At 41.3% G+C, this 24374-nt stretch overlaps 1 protein-coding gene across 2 annotated transcripts in view; it reads left to right on the top strand.

The window, feature by feature from the left end:
- Positions 1-24374, top strand: part of EPC2 (enhancer of polycomb homolog 2) — a 41786-nt gene that overhangs the window by 8702 nt on the left and 8710 nt on the right. For both annotated transcript variants that reach the window (XM_071746390.1, XM_071746389.1), the window contains exons 2-10: positions 7434-7593; positions 13979-14124; positions 15092-15298; positions 16047-16195; positions 16494-16626; positions 17686-17877; positions 18144-18233; positions 20608-20753; positions 20860-21203. In XM_071746390.1, the coding sequence (XP_071602491.1) occupies positions 7434-7593; positions 13979-14124; positions 15092-15298; positions 16047-16195; positions 16494-16626; positions 17686-17877; positions 18144-18233; positions 20608-20753; positions 20860-21203 (1567 nt within the window). The remainder of the gene's footprint in view (positions 1-7433; positions 7594-13978; positions 14125-15091; positions 15299-16046; positions 16196-16493; positions 16627-17685; positions 17878-18143; positions 18234-20607; positions 20754-20859; positions 21204-24374) is intronic.

Here is a 24374-nt window from a genome sequence, read left to right as displayed (position 1 = left end):
TTCACATAAACCCCAGATCTTTAATATGAAGGCAACAAAATTTCTTGGGTACAAATACCAGAGAGACCTCTGAGCCACGTGGGGCTCTGGAGCAGCTCTGGAGTTGTGTGCTGGGACCAGTGGGGGTTGTTAGGGTGATGCTGGGTGATGCAAATCTCTGCTCTGCTTTCCCCAGGTCCTTGTGTGGGAAGCACATCCCGTGGGGATGCTGGGATCAGCTTCTGGTAGAGAATCAAAGAATCACAGAATTGGCTGGGTTGGAAGGGAGCTCAGAGCTCATCAAGTCCAACCCTTGATCCACTCCCCCCGTGGTTCCCAGCCCATGGCACTGAGTGCCACATCCAGGCTCTTTTGAAATATCTCCAGGGATGGAGAATCCACCCCTTCCCTGGGCAGCCCATTCCAATGCCTTATCACCCTCTCCAGAAAGAAATTCTTTCTCATGTCCACCTAAACCTCCCCTGGCACAACTTGAGACCTCTTGTGCCCTCTTGTCTTGCTGAGAGTTGCCTGGGAAAAGAGCCCAACCCCCCCTGGCTCCAACCTCCTTTCAGGGAGTTGGAGAGAGTGATGAGGTCTCCCCTGAGCCTCCTCTTCTCCAGCCTCAACACCCCCAGCTCCCTCAGCCTCTCCTCAGAGGATCTGTGCTGGATCCCTTCCCCAGCCCAGTTGCCTCCTTTGGACCTGCTCCAGCACCTCAATCTCCTTCCTGAGCTGAGGGGCCCAGAACTGGACACAGGACTCAAATTTCCCCAGCCTTCCATCCAGGTGACTCTTCCTCCTCTTCTGCAAGAGGAGCACAGTGCTGTGACTTGGGGTCACCTGAAGGTTTTGGGGTGAGGAGCCAGAAATCCAACTGGAGTTGAGATGCTGTGTGTAATAGTGTTTGTGAGAAAAGGGAAAACCAGGTGTGGGATCTCAGCCACATTCTGGGGTTAATGCCATGAAAAATAAGAACATGTACATCTGTAGGTGTGGAACTCTGCATCCTGGCTGGTCTGGCTTGGGACAATCAGGTTATGGAAATCAGAGCACTAATAAAAAGGAATTCCTCAGATTTAATGTGTTAACCATCTCCTGTGTAGGGCTGTGTTTGCTGCCTGGTGAATGATGACAGATGTATCACCAAGAGCTGTTCAGGACAACTTTGATGTGTTTTGACTAAATATTACAGGATTTGTAACAGGGTGCTCTTAAAGTCATTCGAAGGCATCTTGAGAGGAAAAAGGTCCTGCTTTTCAGGAAAAAAATATTCAGCCCTTCTAAAAGAAATTTCTAACAGTTCATTTCACTGTTACAACAATAATCTTGTTTTTCATAATTTATATTCATGTTTTGGCAGACTGGAAACTTGTTTACTGGCTTATAAATTCAGTCCTCTAGTTGTAGGGGGTTTTGATGTTTCCTAGCAGTGACAATTATTTCTTAATTATATTTGTATATAAATAGCAAACAATCATTATTGATAATAATATCAGTAGGGTATTCAGTATTATAGGAATGAGAGATTGCTCATGTTTTTATAAATTATTGTCCCACTCTAGGCTCATATTTGGGATGTCTCTTGTTTCACGGCCACTATTCCATGAGATGACAATTTCATTGCTTGCTTTTTTGCATTAAACTAAGAATTTTGGGTTGGTTTAGGTTTTGTTTTGGGGTTTTTTTTCTCCTTTTTGTTTTCTTTTGTGCTGCAAGGTTTGACTAAAGAAAATGCCTGCTACATTCTCTGGTCACCTCATGTCCCCTGTACCCCATCAGTGCCTCATGGGCTAATTTCAACTCTGATTTCTTAGAGCTTGTCTGTAGTCACCTCATAGTGCTTAAATTGCCTTTAGTCAGACTGCAGAGAAAAAATTAAAGTGTTTTTTTTTTTGTCCAAGCTGGATTTTTCTTCATTTATACCCACAGCTCCTCTGTAGACTTAGCAGCCCAGACACAAAGTGCCACCCAAGGGTGCTGGGCTGAGTTAGGTGTTTCTGGTGGCCCTTCTGTTGTCTTCTCTCAGCCTGCATCAGCATTCTTGAGATAACATTCAGGTGATTTGTCTGTAATGAGGTGATTTGTATGTAAAGGACTCAGAGAATGGATTGTCTTGGGTTTTTAGATAGCACTTTGTGAAATTACAATTGTTTCAGAAGTGGTAAAGGGAAGAAAGTGACAGAAAAGGTTCCTTTAGGGTTGGTTTTGTTTTTTTTTTTTCCTGTTGATATCTTGGTTTACTCCTGAAATAGCAGAAGGACTTCAGAATAGCAGCACATAAGGCAAGTGTGTGGCCAGTGGGTCTGAAGGGTATTTTCTTTTTTTAAAAAAAAAGATGGAGGAGATTTATTGGAAAAATATGGGCAAAAGTGACAATGAGAGGTGGTTCCATGTGCCCATCCCAGGGGTACAAAAGGCCTTGCACCTTCTGGGTTTTCTTGAGCTTCCTTCCCTGGGGTGTCAAACCCCAGAGGGAAACTGAGAGGAGTTCAGTCCCACAAAGCAGCTTTGCTCTGGTTGGGTTGACCTCAGTTTTTGCTGTTTTCCCAGCTCCCTGCATCACTTCATAACCAATAGAGCCTTCTGAGGGGACACCACAGATCTCTGTACTGAATGGATCAGTTCTGAAATGGAAATCTTTATAAATAAACCCAAAATAAATAAACCAAATAAATAACAAACCAAATAAACCCATCTTTGCACATCCCTACCCCTGTTTTTGGTTTGGTTGTTTTTTTTTTTTTTACAAAGGGGAAGTAAATAAATGGGCTGTGGCTTTAGAAAGGGGAAGAGGCTTTTGATCAAAGGAGCTTTTGAGCTGGAACACCCTTTTCTGGCAGTGTTGTCAACAGGTGTTTGCAGAAGATGAGTCTGCATGTTTCAGATTAAAATGCTGGAGTTTTTGGTCTTGAGTCTGCCTATCAAATAGAAAATTGTCACTTCATTTGTGTCTCCCTTTTGAATGTACTGTTAAATAGCATCTCTAGAAAAATGTCAATTAATTTGTTTCCCAATTTGAATGTAATGTTAAATCACACCTCTAGGCTTTAGTGTGTTTTCCTTGGTTTTTTAGCTTTCATTCAGCTCTTGATTTTGGGTAGAGTGGAAGGCTGGCTCTGGGTGGGCTTAAAAATAGCTGAATTTGAGGAGATAAAGCTGTTAACAAGTTCACTTTTCCCTCCCATCACACTTACAGTGGAGTGCTATGGAGTTAGAGCCATCTATTTTGTAAAAAGAGTTGATTTTAACAGCTAAGCATAACATAACAGGTTATGTTTTGTTTCCCTGAAGTCTGAATAACATCCAAATGTCAAGATGTTGACTCCCTGGTGAGGGAGCACCTTGGGAAATCCAGTTGTGATGGATAAAAATGGTGCTCAGGAGCCATCCCTGCTCCCTTAAAGCTTAACCAAAATAATTTCTGGGAGAATATTACCTCTTGACTTACTACTATTGTTGAACTTGTAGTGAGGAAGCTCCCAGGGAGAAAATTTAGACAGAAAATGAAACTTGCAGGATTTTGGGGTTGAAAGGGCATAGCAGCAAAGGTGCCTGGCTCTGACTGGGACTTGGAGCCTGGCTCAGAATGTGTGCAGTGCTTTTAGGTTGTTTTTTTTAATTTTTCCTGTGGAGGAGAAATGAAAGCAAGGCTGGCAGTGTCTCAGAATGTGTTCAGAGGTGTGATTTCAAGTCTCATGTGGGACTAAAGCTGGTGGTTACTCTCTCAGCCCTGTGGGAAGCTGGGGTGGGAGCTTCCCAGGGGGTGTGAGACTGGGGGTGCAGGGAGCTCCCCCCAGGATTCACCTTGGCAGGACAGGCTGTCTGCACCCAGGAAAACTTTTGGGTTGGGTAAAGCTCAGGGACTTGAGCAGTTTGCTGTGAACTGTTGTCACTGTGGCTGTTGTACAGTGAAGGTACCTGCAGGGGCATCCAGAGAGATGGATCTGGCACTTGGAGGACTTGGTTTGTTCTAATGCATAAATATGCTAAAGCAGCAGTATTATAGGTACTAAACATTTAGGTCTTCCTAATTCTGTTAGGTTGTTGGCTGATTTTTCTTCTGTCTCACTTGTATTTGTTTGAAATTTCTTTGGCATGCTGGTGAGAAGGGTTTGGATGTACTTTTTAAGGAATTAGTGGGTCATAACTCTTTGACAGGTGCTCCTTTTTATTCCCATGGCAGCATGTGCTGTTGGCTATCATTGTATCCTCTAATGTTCAGCTATTTTGCATCTGGTCCTTTTTATCTTGCTGCTTCAGAACAAAGTGCAACTTAAAATAGGGTGTTTTGTCTTTCAAAACCATAAGAAAAGGTGAAAACCAGACAAAAAGGTGTACTGGGTATATCACTAAATCTATCTTTTAAAATGCTTTTTCAAGTTGAATAAAACCATTTAATTAGAGCAACTCATAGAAAAGTCTTCAGAGTTTGTTTAGACAGCAGTGTTTCAGCATTAAATTCTCTTTTTCTTCTCAAAGATTTGGGATCCCCCACAGTTTTAAAAATTACAGAGCTATCTGTCTCTGAAGCTCTGCTGTTTGATGGGTGACAGGAACACTTTCTGCCTGAAAGCTGTGTTATGCTTGAAGGCTTTTTATAGTAAAGTGAGTACTAACACCCATTGTCAGATTTTCCTTGGGAACAGTGTTACACCACCTGAGAATCTGAATTACTTGCCTGCACTGTTTAATAGGCTGTGGAGCCAGAAGATGGTTTCAATTTTAGTTGCTCTGTGTCATTCTTCACTACTTTAAAAAAAAAAAAAGTTAAACCTTATTTGTCCATTTCTTACCAGCATGGACCAATGTAGCTTTTTTACAAGTTATTTAATTTCTTCCTAGAGGAGGGTCTGGGTTTGTTTAATTTTGGGGGATGTCAGTGGGACAGCTTTGCTTGGTCAGCTGTGCACAGAGGGCATCTTCAGCAAGTGAGTTATGATCCTACATCTTCCCAACAGTGGAGCATCCCTCAGTGTGTGATCCCTGAGGAAGCTGAGGACTGGCCCAGCTGAAGCTTGGTGAAGTTTGGCTGGGAGAAGTGCCCAAGTTCTGTACCTGGGGTGGAATCCTAACCCAGGGAAGTGCCTCTGGGGGAAAGGAAGGGCTGGGTGGGTGGTTGGTTTGTGCTCACACCCTGTGGGTAAGGTCTGGGCTATGCTAGGAGGAGTTTGGCTACCAGAGGAAGAAGTTGTTATGCTCCTCCATCCATCAGTGGGGAGGGCTGGTCCTGGAGTGCTCAAAGATGTTCAGAAAATAATGAGGTGGAAAATAATCTGTCAGTGTTCTGCTGGAGTGGCTGAAAGCTTGGGCTGTGGCTACCCTGAGGAGGGGGTGAGGTAGCTGCTCTTGTGACTTCTGGCAAAAAGAGAGTTAACAGATCCCTGAAATGGTTTCCTAGAGGGGCTGTGAAAAGTGGAGGTTTTCAGGGCTTGAAAAAGTCATGGCTGAGCCTTGGAGATAATCATCTGCAAGTTGGACAGATGACCTCCACAAGTCCTTCCTAACAGCATTGCTGTGTTGTTAACTGTTAGGAGATGACTCTGGGGACATCAGTTGAAAGCAACACAGTAATGAAAGCATTTTTATTGTAGTGAAATTACTTACTCAGCTCTGTGAAGCTCTCCAAGCCACATTTTAATGGTGGAGTGACAGATTTACTCAGTATGTAGTAACTCAAGCAGATCACACCAGATATTTGATTGCATGCTTGTCTTAATTCTAATAGCATTCACTTGGGAGCCTGGTAGTTTGATTTTAATGTTGCTTCATCTGCTACAGGAGATTCCCAAAGCTGCTCTTGCAGGCACTGGTCTGTTATATTCTCATTTTGCAGAAATTGCATTATTTCCCATTCTGCAAGATCTTCCTATTCGAGAGGCTGTAATTTATCAACTAGGATTTGCATGTTGTTAAAGATTTGCTTTCATTCTCTACCCCGTTCTAAAGAATGTTTCATAGAATTAAAGAGGAAGAAATCCTGTTCTTGAGAGAATTTACCCAAGTGTGTAGCACAGAAATCTCTGCCTGCCAGACTGCACTGCAGCCCAGGTACCAGTTGGCTGATTCCTCTCTTTGTGGTGTTGATCCCTGCCCTCTCCTGAAGCTGGAGACTCTCTGGTGTTAATCCTGGGGAGGAGTAGCACAGAGAATCACAGAGACAGAGGAGCAAAGCTTTTGGTGTTCTTTGTTTTGGTTTTTTTATGCTCAGAACCAATATTCCTTCCAGCAGTCAGGTATTTGGGAATGGCTGGAGGATAACCTGAAGCCCCTGGGATAGGCAAGGTGGGGTTGCATAGCCCTGTGACAGCTGAGCTTCCATTCCTGACTGGTAATCTGCAAAGCCCTCTTCCCTCCCCTCAAATTTTGGGAGCTGGAGGCAAGAACTTTGTGCTGGGGAGGAATGGTGAAAGGAGAATGAAGCTTTCAGGCTCCTGGTTCTGCTGGAGCCCAGCAGTTCATCTGCCAGGAGGCTGCAGTTTGCTTGTTTTGTTTGATTTAAACTGATGGAAAACTCAGGACTGAAACCACCACTGCCATTCACTTGGGAAAGTTAAGATCTCATCCTGGTGAAGGCTCCCACTCTCCACTGGACACACAGAAGGCAGCATCTCCCAGCAGAACTTTTTGGAGACATTTTTATGAGGGTTTAAATATTCCTGAGAAACCTGTGAGAGATAAGCTAGAGGTTAGTGCTGACTTGCAGCAGTAGATGACTTACACTGATTTAGCTAATAAAATTATGTGTGAAAAAAAGAAATCTTTGTAAGTTAAGGCATTTGTTGTGATCTGTGATTTGCTTGAAATGATTGTGGAGTGATTGCCTCCTGTCCTGTTGGTACCTGTTGAGGGAGTCTGTGCCTTTCAAGTGTTGCTCTGTGAGGACTGCTCTTCCTGGTGCTCTTAACCAGCTGTACTTCTGAAGAAAGCAAGCTGAAGAATTGCTGGGTAGACAGGAATGATGAAATTAGCTATTCTTTTGATTTAAATCTGTTGCCTATAAGACTTTAAAGGACTTAACTATTCATCTGTTCACTGATCATGCATGAATTTTTGATGTTTGCCTTATACCAGCCTGAATTTTCTACCAAGGTTATTTTGTGTGATTTGAATGTTTGATTTTTTTTTTCCCAGCCTGGTGTGGGCTGTTGTCTGAGCAGAGGGCTCTCTGACTGGTTGTATTCCTGCTTTATATTCACTCTAAGGGAGTGCTCTAAGGTTCCTGTCAGCTGGGAACCCCACAGTGTTCTAAATGATGGAAAGCCCATCTTCTCCTGTCACTAACCTGGAAGCAAGCAACTTGCTGTGCTCTAAAATACAGTAAAGCTCTTTTTTTTTTTTTTCTGGGTGTCTTGTTGACCACCAGGGAAAGAGTAGGAGAAAAGGATGAGTCTGTAGGCACTTCTGTATGCTGATTCCTGAATAAACAAACCTGTATTTTTTTCCTCTTGCAGGAACATCATTTGCAACGGGCTATCTCAGCACAACAAGTTTTCAGAGAAAAGAAAGAGAGCATGGTTATCCCAGTCCCTGAAGCAGAGAGCAATGTCAACTATTACAATCGTTTGTATAAAGGAGAGTTCAAGCAACCAAAGCAGTTCATTCACATTCAACGTAAGTTACCAAATGTTGCTCTTGTTGTGGTTCCTCACCTCTCTTTATTTGAGTAACAACCTTGAGGAGAAAGTTGCTACACTACTGAGAAAAGGGGAGGACTCAGAAATCCAAGGGGGGGTTTGTATATTCAGATTCTAGTTGCTCCTGTCAAGTTCTGGAAGAATTGAAGGTAAATGTGTGGTTTTTCCTGCAGTGTTTGTTTCTGGGCTCTGTGCTGGTACTCTGTCCATGGAGAGGAGCTGGGAAGCCTTATCCTGCCTGCTGCTCATCCAGCAGGTGGAATGGTTTAGCTCATTGGATGAGTCTGGAATGGCTGTGAAGTCAGAAGTTCTGTATAAGTGGAAATCACTAAAAGAGAAGGGATTTTGTAGTGAAATCAGCCTTCCTTCTGCTGGTAGTGGAGTTCTTGAAGGGTCAGTTTCAACTGTGTTAACAGTGGAGTTCAAACTGTTCACTGTACCATGGCTGTATTCTGGGCTGGTTTTCTCTGCATTTTGCTAAAACTGTAGAGTTCCCTTTTTGCAGTGAATTCAGAGTTTATTTTACAAATACAAGGAAGTATTCTTTGCATGACTTTAGCTTCTTTGTCTTAAAAGATCTAATTAATTACTCTAAAGCTGTAGTTAATTACAGCGGTCTCTAGATTAATTTTAACTTTTTTTTAAACTGCTATTCTGTTGATAAGTGACACACATTTATAGTTCAGGACAAACCATGTTTGTCCTTTGCAGGGTGTGGTCCTGGGGGGTCATTTTATGTCTTGAACATCCCCCAGCAGCCCCCTTTGTATCAAAAGCTCATCCTCAGTCATTGCTGTGGCTTGTTATCCTCAGTGGAAAAGCACAAATTCAGTCCTGGGGCTCTTCAGAGAAAAGTTTTCATCATTTTTGAAAACAACCAACTCAAGATCTTTTGTGAGACAGTAGAGAGCATCCTGCTAATGTGAGAAAAGAGCTCAAGGAAACACTTAATCAAGTATTTCTCTTCTTAATAGAAGAAACAAACCTGCAAGCAAGGCAGGTTGAATTAACTGAAGTGAAGTTGCTGAATGAGGAATGTATTTTGTTCTTTCCTTTGTTAGATATTGCCAGAAACACTGTAAATATTGTTAATAAACATGTCTAAAAGTGTTAAGTATATTATACCAAAATGTTCTTTCTTGTTGAGACTCCCAGTCTTGCTGGACAGAATTACAGAAGGTATTTGAGCTGAAGATAAACATCAGATACTGTTCCAAGGCAATTTTTCCCACATATTCTGGTTGGAGTAGGTGTGATACAAGGCAGCTTTGTGCTACATAAGCTGCTTAGAAATTCTGGTTTAATGCTAAAAACACAAAGAGCAACAATACTTATTTTGGCCAGGGAAGTCATGTAAACTGATGGATGCCAAGAAGCAATATAGTGTAATCCACACTTACTGGTGCTTACTTCTAGCAAATATGTTTTGCTGTTCATCTGGTAGCCAAGGGTTTTAATATTTTTAACTTTTCCAGTATAATTGTTTTCTTTAGATCAGTAGTCCCAAGCAGGGAAGAGTTAATTTCTTTGTGAGGTGTGGAATTGATGAATAAGTATGGTTCCAGCTTTGGTAGAACCAACCTGGGTGGCTTTGAACTGAATATAAAATAAAGGCCTTGAATTATTCTGATTGTTCCAGTATGCTTAATAATTTTCCAAGAATGTTTGTAGTTTCAGTAACACAGATGATTCCTAAGTTATTCATGTGTAACAAAAGAGAGGGAGTATACTTGTAAAGTTAGTAGACATGTAGCTGTGCTAGAGTTGTGGCTAAGTGGATTAAAGAAAAATAGTGTCCCTAGCAGAAACACTAAGAATGGACCAAAAAAAGTATTTTTAGTGTGTATCTTGTTTACCTGTGTGTGCACAGAAAGGGGTAATGAATGCACAAAAGTAACACAGATTGCTCAGATGGAGATCAGATAATCTTCATTAAGTTGTGTGGTATGAACACTTTTAAGTTACAAAAAAACCCAAGAGAGTGAAGTGTGTGTTCATTTCACACAACTGGGAGTTTGCCTTTTTTTAGAGGCTGCTGCAGCAGGATCTGTTCAGCCCCCTGGGTCAGGTGTTTGCCTGACACCTTCCTGAGGTGTTCCAGTTCAGGAGGGCAGTGCTGGAATGGAGGTGATGTTTCCTGCTTTTGGTGCTGCTTGGGATGTAGCTGCCCTGCTGTGGGATCTCCATGTGCTCCTGGTGTATCTGCTGGCCAGGATCAGCACTGCCCACTCCTGGGGTGAGCTGACTCAGGGAAGTGGTCTGGCAGAAAGCTTACCTTGCATTTTTTTGGTGAGGTGAACATCTGTATTTACCAGTTCTGTCTCTTGGCTCGTTGCAGGACTGCTGGTGTTGGCACAAGCAAGGTGGTAGGACTGTGGCTTGCTGGGGAGGAGGCTGGTGGAACCACTGGTTTTAGTGGTAACTCGTGTCTGTGTCAGCTTGAAGTGGCTGTGGAACCACAGCCTTAATTTGGTTAGCTAAGTAAACTTCATTTAGTTAAGTTAGACCCAATTTAGTGTAACTTAACTTCCTAACTTAGAGAAATGCAATTTGTTTTTATAAACTCAGTTCCTAAGGGAGCTGAAATAAACCAAAGCAAATCCCTCTGACAGATACTGCCATCAGGAGTGGGAAAAGTGACAGAGGATGTCAACCAGGATGTTGATTTGCAACAGCAATTAGCAGGGAGCCAACAACAAGTTCTGAGGATTCATGTGAGGTCAGCTCCACTGCTGGGCTCACCAGGGCCCTCTCCAGCACTGCACTATACAAAACATCAAATGGGGAGAAATGTGGGTGTTTTGGAGCTGGAAATTCAGGCTTATCATCACAAGAATCTCCCAGGAATTAGCAGGAGGAAGGGACAGAGGTTGTGAACTAGCAGGGTGGGTGTTAAGATGCTACCCAGTAGCAGCCCATGAGAAGCACAGGGATTTTTGGGGCCCAGTCTGGTTCTTCCCTAATTCTTGCAGGCTTGGCTGAACAGTTGCAGGTGTTGCTATGGTAGGGGCAGAAGCAGAGGGTGGTGATGGATGGGAACATCACACAGCACAGAAACCACCCGTGTCTTGTGATGCTTTTTGAAGCCAGCAAGCTGCCAGACCAGAGGCCAACTCCAGGATGAAAAATGGCTTTTTCTGGAGTCATTACAGTTGATTCTGTGCTTGGGGAAAAGAAGAAAACTGGTGATTAAGGATGTCACTGGGAGTACATTTCAAAAAGCATTGATGGACAAACTTCAGGGTAGAAGAACACTCCCAGGGGTGTCCCAGAGCTGTGGTGAGCCAGCTTGGGGTTGCTATCTCCTTGTGGTGGCAACCAGCAGTTAAAGGAAGGGTGATAGCCTTGCATTTCCTGAGACTCCTACACTTCCAGAGCTGCTGAGACTTTGTGGCCTTCCTGCCTGTCTTGAAACAGGAGGTGGGGTGCAGGGGTTGCTTCCATTGCTTCCCTGATTAACCTACAGCCTCCCTGTGAACCCCCTGTCCCTGAAAGTGAGGGGTCTTGGCAGCTACAGGTCCTGACCAACAGCATGAGGAGCACTGCCAGCAGGATGAAAAGCAGGAGTTGTGGCAAGGGCTGCAGCTCTCAGTGCAGCACTGGTATCTTTATGTATAAGAAAATCAGATTTAGTGATTGTAACTTGTGAGGAAGCTCACCTTGGATACCTTGTATTTTGTCAGCTGGGTTGTTTGGCCAAGTATTTCTGTAGAGTTGAAAATCGGGGGGCTTGGGTTATTTACATTTTATTTTCCATTTCCCAGATTTTCAGGAGTTGGTTATTTATGAAGTCTCAAGATGACTGCTAAGAGAGCTGCTGTACTAAATTATTGGCAGATAAAACCATGCATGAAGTTAGGTGGACTTGAGATGTTCTTTAGCCAGTGGTTCACTGGGGCAGATGAACCAATATAAAGCCTGAAGAGGAGGTTGCACTTTCCTCCCCTGTTTCAGTTGCGGTTGCAAACACCCCAGTGTGGCTTGAACTGGTCCTGATGTTTACTGGGAACTCAGCAAACTGGTTCAGCTTGGTGACAGCAGCCAGAGGGAGGGCAGCCAGAGGGAGGGACTGTCTGCTTTCAGCTGAGCTGCACCATAGGGTTACTTCAGATGCTTTAGGTGATGTCTGCTCTATCTGAGATGGAGGTCTTGCCATCTCACCACTGAGATCCATAATATGTGGATGGTTTTTAAGTTGCTTGTTGGGCTTTTGGTTGTTTTTTTTCTACTTGCCAGTCCTAGTGTCTCCTGCTACTTCCATCTCCCTTGAGCCTGTCTGATTTTGTTCTGAAGGTTCTTTTCTTTGAAGGTTCTTATGCTCAGGAAGCTGCATGGTTCCAGAACTCTCCCTGTCTCAGTGTGGACTGAAGGCAGGTTTGCAGGTGTTGCTCACAGTGTGTGGGTGAACAGCATCACAGCTTTTCTGTCCCAGGGATCCTCCTGCTGACACCCTGGTTTAGAAAAATCAACTTGAAACATCCTGTTCACAGGGGATTACTGAAGTACCTATGGCAGGTTGGTGTTTTTATGCAAGATGAGGGTAAAAGGCTGTGTCTGTTCTGGACTTCAGTGGATTTCACTGCATTCTCACCTCATCTCTGAGAACGTGGTTAAACTTGGAGAGACTTTATTGTCACTCTTCCAACATGATGGGAAAGCAGAATTATTTGAATGTGATTTTATAGTGGACTGCAGTAGTTTTGTAGGCTCTGATCTTAGCATGGGGGAAGCTTGCACTTTATGGTTTAAGAGGTCATTGAATTCCAGATCATAGCAGAGGGGAAGTGCAGTACTGGGCATCATTCCAGAGGAGCAGAAGTTGCCTGGGAGAGCTCTGAAGAGTTTTGAGTGGAGCTCAGGAGTGTGAGGGCCAGAGCTCAGGTGGGACAGTCCCCCCCAGGTCATTATGTGGCTGATGCCAACACCTGGTTCTCCCAGGGGGCTCTGCTGGGGTCACTCAGGAGAAGCTGGAGCTGAGCTTACAGGACCTGAAGATGGTTTGTAGCAGAGTGGTTTCACTGAGTCCAGCACTGACACTTGGCAGGTAGCTCATTGATACTTGACCTACCACTGGCTGTTTGGCTTCTCGTAATTCCACTTAATTCATAGTTCCAGTCTGTTATTATTAATTTTTTTTCACTGGAATACAGAAAGAGTGGTCTTGGGCTAGTCTGAGATATGGCAAGAATGAGCTGCTTATTGCCTTTTGGTTGATGGTCAGACCATGGGAGAGAAAATACTATCATTTGCTTTAAAGCTTTATTTAGTGTGGGTTTTTTGGTTTTTTTTTTTCTCCTGGGTTTTTCTTCCTCTTTCAAGATTTTGTTTTAAGGTCCTCTGGGAGCACAGTGGGAAGTAGTGGAGGTTTTATTCAAGTCAGTGCTTAGGTACAGCCATGAGTTAAGAGCATAAAGACAACCACCCTGTTTGTCTGGTGAGAAAAGAATCTGCTCTAAGGAGCCTTCCCTGCTCTTGGTACAGTGACTTGTGGAGTGAATTATTTGGAGTGTTACAGTTGGTGTTTCACCTCCTTGAGTTTTATTGGGTATGATTAATGTTTCATATGAAGAATTCTTGCTGTTGTATGGAATTTGCTTATGCTTGTTGATATAATCAGTTTCTGCTGTGTTATCTGAATGACTTCTTTTAGTAGCAGCTTTGTCCAAGCATGGGAAATAGTGAAATCTGTAGTAAAGACATGAGCTTGGCTGTGAAGGCAAGAACTCACCAATGGGAGAGTATGGAGGAATAGTCAGGTTCCACATTTTTGGAGAAAGTATCAATTCCAATAGGATCAGTTGAGCATTTTTACAGTTAGCTGCACAGTTATGGGAAGAAATTTAGCCTATAAAGTACTCTAAGACTCTAGGTTTGCTGAAATATTTAACAGTGAGCAATTGAAATGATACTAGAACTTCAGTGACAGTGCTTTTTTTCCAAATGTGAGTTTTGATTGGAGATTATGTTAATTGTTAAACTAATTGTGATACTCTGGAGGAGCTGTATTATAGCAGCATTATCAAGCATATTTGGTCATGTTTTGCAAAGATATGCTGAGGTTTCTGTGCCTTTATGGTAATTTTTGAAGCTCAAGCTTTTTTCATGCCACCCCTTGAAGCCACTTAAAATGAAACTTCTTTATCCCCTTATATCAGAAGTCAAAGCCAAGCAACTTCTGTTTACTCTCTTGCAGCTGTCACACAGGGCAACTTTTCAGTATAAAAGGAGAGATTTCTGAGTCTGAAATTTTATCAAATTGTTGTTAACTCCTGCTCAGATGCACACTTGTGTATTTCCATACAATGGTACTTCCCCAAAATTTCAATTTTTGTGGATGTGTACATGTGTATTTTTTCTTTCAGCCTTTAATCTGGACAATGAACAGCCAGATTATGATATGGACTCTGAGGATGAAACTTTACTGAACAGACTCAATCGGAAGATGGAAATCAAACCACTGCAGTTTGAAATAATGGTTGACAGGCTTGAAAAAGCCAGCTCTAGTCAGGTACTGTGCTGTGCTGAGAGGTGACAGCTTGCTGATTTCTTAGTTTTCTGGTGGGGTGGTTCCAGGTTTGTGTGTTTTTCAACTTGTTTTATTTCCTGCTATTAAGGCAAGTGTTTGTGTGGTTATGCAGAAATTACATTGCTGTCTCTTACTGTCAATATTGGCCACTTAAAAAAAAAAAAAAAAAGTGAGGAGAGAGCTTTTGGGGGGAGTTGTTTTTAAATTATAATTTCTAATTAAATCACAGGGTGTTAGGACAATCTACAGCATCTACCCATGTTGATACAGAGCAGCTTGTGGTGATGGTTCTGGGTATAAATGTACATGAGAATCAAAACTGCACAAGTGCGAGAAAATTACACTCCAGTTTAGAATTAGGGGCTGATTTCCATGCTTTGGAAGCAAGGGGATGCTTCTCAATGTAACTATTTTTTTGGGGGGAAAAAAACAACCAAACTGGTTTACTACAGAATGTATTTACTACAGTAAATACTACAGTAAAATATTTTCAGGGGAATCAACCTTAAACTGCAAGGAATTGTGTGCTCATAATGGCTAAACAGTAAAACTTTTTTTGAGGGGAAAAAAATAGTCAAAGTGATACACAAGTCATGATCTGCAGCATGTAGTAAGTTATTTATATCCTGTGCTTGGGACTCCTTCGAACAGTGTTTTCAGATTTTATGAAAAATTGATGAAGTTCTAGACTATCATACAACAGCTTTTGAAAGATGATGATGTGGTTCAGAAAAGTTGGGGGCTATTTTTTCAACTTAGGAAAACCAACAGGTGGCTCAAGGAGTGGCTTCTGTTTAGATCAGTATTTTCTCCTCCCTTTTCTTTCTTGTCCTGGGAAAGAATCAAGCTTCTTTAGCAAGTGTCCAAGAGGTGTGAACGTGCAGTGACTTTCTCCCTGCACCTCACCTCACCCCTGTCTCAACTGCACCATTTGGATTTTCTCTTTCAGCTTGTAACACTTCAGGAAGCTAAACTGCTGCTAAATGAGGATGACTACCTGATAAAGGCTGTGTATGACTACTGGGTAAGAAAACGTAAGAATTGCAGGGGCCCATCTCTCATCCCCCAAATCAAACAGGAGAAGAGGGATGGTTCCACCAACAACGATCCTTACGTGGCCTTCAGGAGGAGAACTGAGAAGATGCAGACCAGAAAGGTAATGCATGAAACTTCACTCTTTGAAATTGGTCATTTTAAAAGCCTGCAGTGGTAGGAATCAAAATTATTCCTATCCAGGATCTGTCCTGCTGTATCCACAGTCACTGCTCTGATTGTCTCTGTTAATTGTTGCAATATTGGACACACAGCTAAATTTCAAACCTGTTGAATGATGAAGTCAACGTAGAATCAGTCCACCAGTTCTTGCAGACAATTTAAAGTCTGTCAGTTTTCCAGAAAGCTGAAACTCAAAGGGAGATTTATAGGTCCTGGCACATAAACAAGCAGCTGTGGGACCACAAAATTCTCCTTTGTGAAAGGGAAAAATGATCTTCCATTTGCCAGGGAGTAAGTAGTTCAGGGTCTGTATTTGAAGCATGAATCAATTTGAACTGGGAGGTCTGTAATTGCTCAGTGTCTTACTTTGTACACACAGATATGCAGCTTTATTGTGTGCAGAGTCAAGGTGGGAAAAGGAAGTTAGGAAGTCTTAAATTCCTTGTTCTGACAAACTTCCATGGGGTTGGTATGGAATCTGAGCAGAAAAATGGCTGAGAAGTTCTCCAGCTTAGTCTTAGAAGTTGGGTTTTGTGGCTCTATTTTAAAAGTGAGTTATGCTTTAAGAGGAGTTTCTTCCAAGTGTTTCTTGTAAGATTCTCACTTGCAGCAGCATTCTGTGACTTCTTTTGCTGTGTTTGCATCACAGGTTTTGCTTTTGACTTAAAATCTGTTCAACCTTTCCACAGAATCGAAAGAATGACGAAGCGTCCTATGAGAAGATGTTGAAATTAAGAAGAGAGTTTAGCAGAGCCATAACAATTCTGGAGATGATTAAGAGAAGAGAGAAAACAAAACGAGAGCTGTTGCATTTAACATTAGAAGTTGTTGAGAAAAGGTAAAATTGCAAATTTATATCTGTGAGAAGTAATTTGTAATAGCGAGGGTTTCATTTTCATCAAAGAGGTTTGGAAACCCCTTCTGTAATTTATTTCTGTGTGGATCCAGGTCTCCTGTACACATGGATGGCTGAATGCTGGAGCACCATAAGCTTCAGGAGCTAAAATAGAAGGGTTTTCTGCAGACAGTTTGCCTGTTTTATGTTTTTCAGTTTTATGTTTTATTTCCCAGTGGAAATGAAGTATGACATTTTTAATTGTGGGTTGTTTGTGTTTTGTTTTTTTTTTTTTTTTGAGGTACCATTTGGGTGACTATGGAGGTGAAATCCTCAACGAAGTGAAGCTTAATAGACCTGAAAAAGAGATGAGCACAACTCCATCCACTCTTCATAATGGAAATCATCACAAAGGTCAAGAATGTAAAGTTAAGGTGAGCTTTTTTTTGCTGACAGTCTAAATACTAGCTGGTCATGTGTTTAAAACAAACAAACTAAAAAAAAACAAACCCAGAACCAACTCTCACTGCAAGCCCTTTTAATGCCATCGTTACCCCGAGCTCAGTACAGTATAGAAAAAGGATAAGACCTGATGTTCTGATGACAGGACAAGAAAATACAGATGATTTTGAATTGAGGCATCATTTTGAGAAATAACCTGAACTCCTTGTGCTTGGCTGTGAGGCTGGAGAGTTGCAGACCTTGTGAAATTTGTATTTAGCACCCACGGCACCTAGTGGTCACGGGACTGAATGCAACCCCCCAGCCCTGGCCCTTGTGCAAGGGCTGTGAAAACCTGTGAGGTTTTCAGCCCCAGTTGTGGAGCTGAGCTCTGCTGCTGGAGTTAGTTTCAGTCACACACTTCCTGGTAATTTAGGGTAAACTGTAACAGTTTTTCAAAACTGTACTCAACTTTTAGGTGCAACTGAGAATTTTGCAGAGTGGAGTAATCTTCCTTTTAATTGAAAAGCTCTGCAGCTTAATAGCATTTGTGTTGAAGTTAACAGTGTAATATTCCTGGAGTTTCTTCCTGCAGAGGGTTTAGATTAACAAAATCTTGAATAGCAAAAAGGAATAATATCATCTCAAAAAGTGTAAACTGAGAAATGAGAAACACGAATTATTCCAGTCTCTTTTGAACATATCTGAGCAGTTCAGACAACTGAAGTGCCACAGAAAACTGAGATTTCAGAAAAGAGTTGGAATAGGATTTTAAATTGCAGTATACTGAGTGTACTGCAAAGCATGGAACCTCATTGATATAACCTCATATGACCTGAAAGCTTTCAGTTTTTTTATTAGTAAATACCTGTAAAGACAGTCGGAGATAAAATTCTGTTTTTTAAAATGTTTTTAATACATTTTGCATCATGTGTCTGAAATAATCTGGAGATGCTGCATGTTGAGGGGCTTGGGCAGATCAGCAGCCACGTCTTGAAGGCAGAATAGGCAAGGTTAAATCTTTTTTTTTCTGTTTTGTTTTTCCCAACCAGCATCCTCATCATTCATCTCTAAAGGAGGAGGTGTCAGACGTCGTCCGGCAAAAGAAGAAATACCTGAAGAAACCTAAACTAGAGTGTGTGGTGACTCCTCAACAGCCCTCTGCTGAGCCCTTGCCTGCTATCAACAAGAGTGATATTAAGCAGTATGACTTCCACAGCTCAGATGAAGATGAGTTCCCACAGGTAAATACTCTGTTACAAAAGCAGAAAGTTCAGTTGCCTGTGATTTGGGCTGTCTGGCTTTGAAATGGGGAATAGCTCTGCTGGACAGGGAGATCTGTGAGAGATACTTGTATAAATGGCTACTTTGTTCTGGTTTTCTAAGCCGTGCTTCTGAGAAACTTGCATTTAATGTATCAGTGTGGCATGTTATATAAATATAAGCTTGGCTAATAAATTGTTTTATGTAAATGTGGCAGTTGGACAAATGCCTTTGCTTCCTGTTCCAGGTATCCTCACCAGTGTCAGAAGCAGAAGAAGAAAATGATCCTGATGGACCTTGTGCTTTCAGGAGGAGAGCAGGATGCCAGTATTATGCTGTAAGACTATCTGCTGTTGAATTGGGTGGCTTCAATTATGTTTTGGGTTTTTAAAATTTAATTAGTACTAACATCAAATGTCTTCTCTTCCCATTTTCACCACCAAAGCTTTGGTAATTTGGTGAAGCCAGAGTAATTTTGACTTTCTACACAGATTTTCCTCACTGTACTCTTCCTGCATGATTACCTCGGGGTAGTATACCCTGCAGATCAATTCAGCCACTGTTAAGGAGAGATTTTTTTTTTGTCCCCCACAGTTCCAAGCATGTTGTTTCTTCCCAGCTTTAGAGCTCATGAGGTACCAGTTGTCCCAGTTCTCTCTCTGCTGAGACAACCTGCTGAGGCATTGAATGGAGTCTGCTGCTGAAACAAAGGTGTTGAAGCTGTTGAGGGTTTTTTTGACATGGTTAAGTAAAAAAATTCTTTTGAAATAAGGGCAAACTGTAGATATATTGAAAAAACTTTAGTTTTCAATTGGAACAATGAGCAGAGTTAATTATTTATGTCCTGTCTTCAACTCAGAACCACTCACAGTGAGATTTTTGACCAGACAGCAAGCTTATAGCAAGCTTGGTCCTCTGGCTGCAGAGGGCCAGGAAAGGCAGCACAACACCACAGTGGGTTTGGTTTGTCTTTGCTTGCTTCCCATGGGAAGAATGAAGTTACATGAGAAAAGAGTTGTGTGCTTGTTCTTCACTTACAGAGAAGTCATTTAGTTGCCAGTTAGGCTGCTTCAGAAGCCCAGACATCCCCAAAATTCTCAAATTATTGCATGGGCATCACACACAGCTCATGTGCACAGGTCAGGTGTGTGCTGACACCTGCTCCTGCACCTGCTTTGCAGGGTCCTGCTGTGTTACCACTTACAGAAAACCACAGACAAATCAATCTTTCAAAGATGATGTCATTATTTTTAATTGCTCCTCCTGCAGAGATTTATTAGTGGCTTGTTTAAGGTGATACTTGTCTGTGTGCCACCCATTTTTGTGTGGCCTCTTAACTTCCTTGCTCTTTCAGTTAACTAACTTGTTCTTACAGCTCCAGAGGGTTAGCTGAAGTTTCTCTTGAAATTACCTTTTTTTTTTTTCTACCTTGTGGGTTAATTCCTTTGCAAAATGAAGCTGTGATGACTGGAAGCTTTTTTTTAAATTCTTTTCTTTTACTTTTCCATTGCTGTTCAGAAGCAGGTTATTTAACAGCTTTAATGTTAGCTTTGTGGGTTTTTTAGCTACTGAAACCCTTTGAGTTTTGGTTAACTCTGACATAAATTAATTGTATCTTAAGCACTGCTGTTGCTGTAAGTTTAAGCTGATCACAAACATTGATTATATTATTGAATATTTATTAACCTGTCATATAAGACATTCCAGACAGCACACAGCATTACTGCTTGTAAAGGTTATGCAGTTTTGAGTTCATAATAATAATGAAGATCTTCCTGAAGTAATAAAAATACCCTCAGGTAAGCTGATACTGCAGGTAGAGCCAGGATGTGGTAATTGAATGCTGTGTATTGGAACAAAGGCCTTTCAGAGCAGCCTCTCTTAGCTTTGGCAGGATGTGTTTCACAAATAAAACTGAAGTGTCAGTTCAGGAACCCTTTTTGACATTGCCTACACACTTCAGTTGCAAGCTGTGTTGGGAATTGTCACATTGCTTTGTGCAGCTGGTGATTCAGTGGGGTCCTTGATAATATTTCTTTGTCACAATAAGTACTGCAAGTTTTTGTCTGTATTGTCATCCTTAGCACTGGAGCTGGGCTGTAGTTTTGAGGCCATCCTATCAATTATTTTTCATTAACTCATTTTTACAGGCAAGAGCTTTCATGCTGCTGACCTTTACTTGTGGGATTAGACAAATTGAGAAGGGTAGACCCTCAAGTTATTAAAAAAACATACTCAGGATGCAGCTTTGCCTGCAGGAAGTCCTGAGCTTCTGGAGCTTCTAACAGCCTGAAGCTCAGAGGCTGTAACAAGAAAATAATTGCTCCCTGTGTTTGATGTCCTGTGATGAGTCTCCAAAAGAGCCATTATCAGGCAGGAGGTCCTGGGCCAGGTGGACCTGTGGCTGAGCAGGACAGTTTTATGTGCTTCTTGGTGGGATGAATTCATGCTGGTTCATTCTGTATTTTGGTTATGGCTTCTAATTTTATGACTAATCAAGGAAAGAGGATTTTGTGCTTAATGAATTCATGTTTTTTTTTAAAAATAAATCCTTCAAGTTACAGTCTGAGCATACTAATAAAGTGATGGCTGTGTGGGCATTTTCAGTATTTTCTTTCCTGTAGGTTGTGCACAATAAATATGTAGTCATAGCCTAGTCAAAGTATACATTCTAAATGAGTGCAAAATTGCCTTTTCTTCTTTCTTTATAGCCTCGTTTGGACCAAACTAGTTCTTCATATGAAGACTCAGAATTGGCAGGATTGGACAAGCTGAGGTTCAGGCATTGCCTTACAACCCTTACAATTCCCAGGAGGTGTATAGGATTTGCAAGGAGACGAATTGGCAGGGGTGGAAGGTACAGATGCTTTGTTTTGACTCTTCATTCCCCTTCAAGGGATGGAATTCTTAGCAAGAGATGTTAAACTCATGTCTCTCCTCATTCTTTTTTTTTTTTTAATTAGGGTTATAATGGACCGAATATCCACAGAACATGATCCTGTCCTGAGACAGATTGATCCGGAAATGCTGAACAGTTTTTCAAGCTCTTCCCAGACTTTGGACTTTTCTTCTAATTTTTCACGGACCAATGCTTCCAATAAACGTTGTGAAAACAGACTGTCCCTTTCTGAAATCCTAAGCAATATCAGATCATGTCGACTGCAGTGTTTTCAGCCAAGGCTACTAAATCTCCAGGACAGTGATAGTGAAGAATGTACCTCAAGGAAACCAGGGCAGACTGTGAATAATAAAAGAGTTTCTGCAGCTTCTGTAGCTTTATTGAACACCAGCAAGAACGGCATATCAGGTAGGCAAGGGTTTCAATTCTTCTGCAACTTAAAATATTGAATTCCAGTGGTTTTGCTTGTGACTGGGCTGATAACATCTTTGGCAGTGATATGTTACCTAGATCAAAGAGACAAGCTAATTGTTTTGCATTTCTTAGAATGTACAGAAATTTCCCACAAACAGTGCTCTTCCTCCTGCTGCTGAGCTTCAGCAGAATCTTGATAAAGAGCTTGACTTAAAACGTGCATTGTCCAAAGGAGGGATTCAGCTTGTATTTAAGAATTACTTAGGTGTGACTGAGTCTTAAATACCTTAATTATTCTAACCCTATTTAAGGAGTGAATAATGCTCTTTAGAAATGCAAAAAGGAAAGCGTTTTTTTTTTCTTGGAGGGGGAGTGTCTTTGTTGTTGGAGTTTTGCTTTTAAATCTTGCCAAAAGGTCTGAGAAAAGGAGGAGCAAATTAGTAAGCATGGTGAGCAAGCATGAGAGAGTCTGGAAACAGCACTTCCTGTGGATAGCTGTCACAGTAAAAAATTTAACACTGGAAGCATCCAGTGGTGCACCCTTTCTGTGGATATTTTCAGAAAATCATCAGGCATTGATGAACTGAGATAGGAGATTGCTCTGAAATGTCATCTCCAAGTCTCTAGCCAGTGCAGCCACCTCTCACCAGTCACCTTTGTGGCCTGATGAGCAAAGCAGCCACTCATATATAAACAGTTTTACATTCTTTTAAAAAAAAAAAGTTTCCTCTGATATCTTCACAAGAACACAAAACAGGCACAAGAGATTTTTGCAGATTTTTGTTTTGATTTTTGTAGACCCTTTGGTGGTGTTTTGGGTGTAGAAACATTGAAGCTGGAATAAAAGCCACCAAAAGAAAAAAAAAAATTCTTCAAGCTTACACTGGCAGACTTCACATCACTTGCTTTGTGTGCTGGGAATTGTAGTTGCTTCAGTTTCAACATGGTCATTTCTTGCTAGTTGTAAAGGGAGGTACAAGTCTTTAAAAAGCTGAATAGTTGGAGGTATTCAAAAAAATTTCTTCTACCAAGCATCCACAAGCATCAGAGCATTTTCCTTCTGTGTTGTGTATATACAGGATTAGGTACTGGAAAACAGGATAATGAGTATCATCTGATTCTGAATTCTGTAATTAGCTGTAAATAGATGTGGAATGATCTCTCTTGTTGAAGTCAGCTGCAGGTTTGAGTGTTTAATCTTCAATAACAAACCTTTAGACTTCACGTTGTAGAAATTAAATTTCTTGAGGACAAAAGCAGTTTTTTGTGGTTTTAAGAGGCTGAGCTTTAGCTTACTAAGAAATATCAGTGTAGTACTGGCATGGGCACAGAATATTTATTCCACCCTAATCCTTTTATAACTTCTCACTATAGTTGTTGCAACCTCTGTGTTGTTCTCTGTCTCATGAAAGGATTTACACAAGAATGTTTTTCTGATGTGTAAAGAGAACAGATATAAGGTGCTGTGGTCATATTTGGTTTTGTTTCTGGTAGGGAACTTGAAGATCTGGAGAGCTGCATCTGTAGCAGAAATCTGGGCAGATTTTTGTGATAGCATTATTGATAATTGTCAGGAGATGTCTTGTTAAAGAAAATGCTTAAAATAGAAATAGTTTGGCAGTTAGGGATGTGAAACATGGGCTATAATCAGTAAGGAACACCAGAGGATTTGCTGGTAGTCCTTTATAACAAGTAATCTTGCCAGATTTCTCTGCATGAATAAAGTGAGACCAAGGTAAGGAAAGCTGCTTAACAGGATATAGGTCAAGTCAGTTATGTTTCTGTTCAGTTTTTCATGATAATATAATAAACATGAATGGATTATTTAAGAATTAGCTTTATGCAAAACTTGGAGACCTTGTATTCTGCTCTGGGGAGGGTGGTGGGGTTTTTTCTCCTTTCCCTCAAGGGTAGAATTTACCTAAAAACCTAGGAGAATATTTTGGAATGAAAGCTGATACATCTAATTTTAATAGTTGATGAAGAAATGAGGGAAGGAAAAAGGTTGAAGAGATCTGTCAAATCTCCATCCCTGGTTTTAGTATAAAGGAGGATTGCAGCAGTGGATGAGAGTTCTGGTAGCTATGGGGAAGATGGCACATAATAAAAACTAAAAATGAGAACAGCATATTCAGGGAAAGGGGTGGCTGAGTTTTGGTAGGAAACTGTGCATATATAAGGAAAAAAATGTCAGCTTTTCCTGACTGAGGTAATTCATGTGCATTTCAGGATTTGCAGTGTGGGGGAAAGACAACTAAAGGAAAGAACAGAGAAACATGCATTTTAATGGTGGGAGAGACTAGGGAAGTAGCTTTAAAAAAAAAAAAGCATAAAACCAAATCTGTTGCATCTGAGCCACTTTGTAGAGGAATAGTAATTAAATTCCATTACATAATTTTAAAAGTCATCTGAAAAATACATTTAAATTAGAGATCACTTAGTAGATGAAGTACATTATACAGGGAAATTTATGGTTATGGAAAACCTTTTTCCTTCCAGATTTAAATGACAAAACAGATCCTGTAATGCTGGATCAGATTCAGTAGAAAACAGAATTCTTCACCTAGTAACTGAGCCAGCAAGAGGCACTGCTGTTCAGATTTTCTCATTAGTAAACAGTGAGTAAACTTTCAAAGGGCTGGTCAGAGTCTGGTTATGCATTAAGTCAGCACAGGTACTCCTGCTGCTTTTAGTAAAATCATTCTGTTTGGGAAATGATTGTTGATATAATTGGATTTTATAGCACACTCTCTGGAAGCACAAAGCTGCCTCTCAAGGAAACAATATCAGTAGTTACACTGAACCCTTTTGATATTTTTGTTTTAATTTTATTTTAGAGAAGACTTGGAGTTGCTCACTGTGGGCTCTGGTGCACAAGAGTATACAAAGCTACCTCTGCATTATATTTTTGATTTGTATCAATAAAGCAACTTGTACTCTGGTATTCCCACAAATCCTAGGCACAGTGCACACAGAAGTACTGGTTTGAAAACTATGACATGTTGAGAGTGCACGACTAAAGAATCACTGCTTCAAGATAAATTACCCTCTTGCTCATGTTGTAAAAACTGCAAGTAGGGAAAATGGAGTTGGAGGAACTTTGAGACAAGGGCACTGGAACTGTCAGTTTGCTCAGTTGTGTAAACTTCATTGTAGTCTTACACA

The sequence above is a fragment of the Heliangelus exortis genome, chromosome 6 (genome assembly GCF_036169615.1).
Source record: "Heliangelus exortis chromosome 6, bHelExo1.hap1, whole genome shotgun sequence".
NCBI lineage: Eukaryota > Metazoa > Chordata > Aves > Apodiformes > Trochilidae > Heliangelus > Heliangelus exortis.
This window is presented reverse-complemented; position numbering and strand designations above follow the sequence as displayed.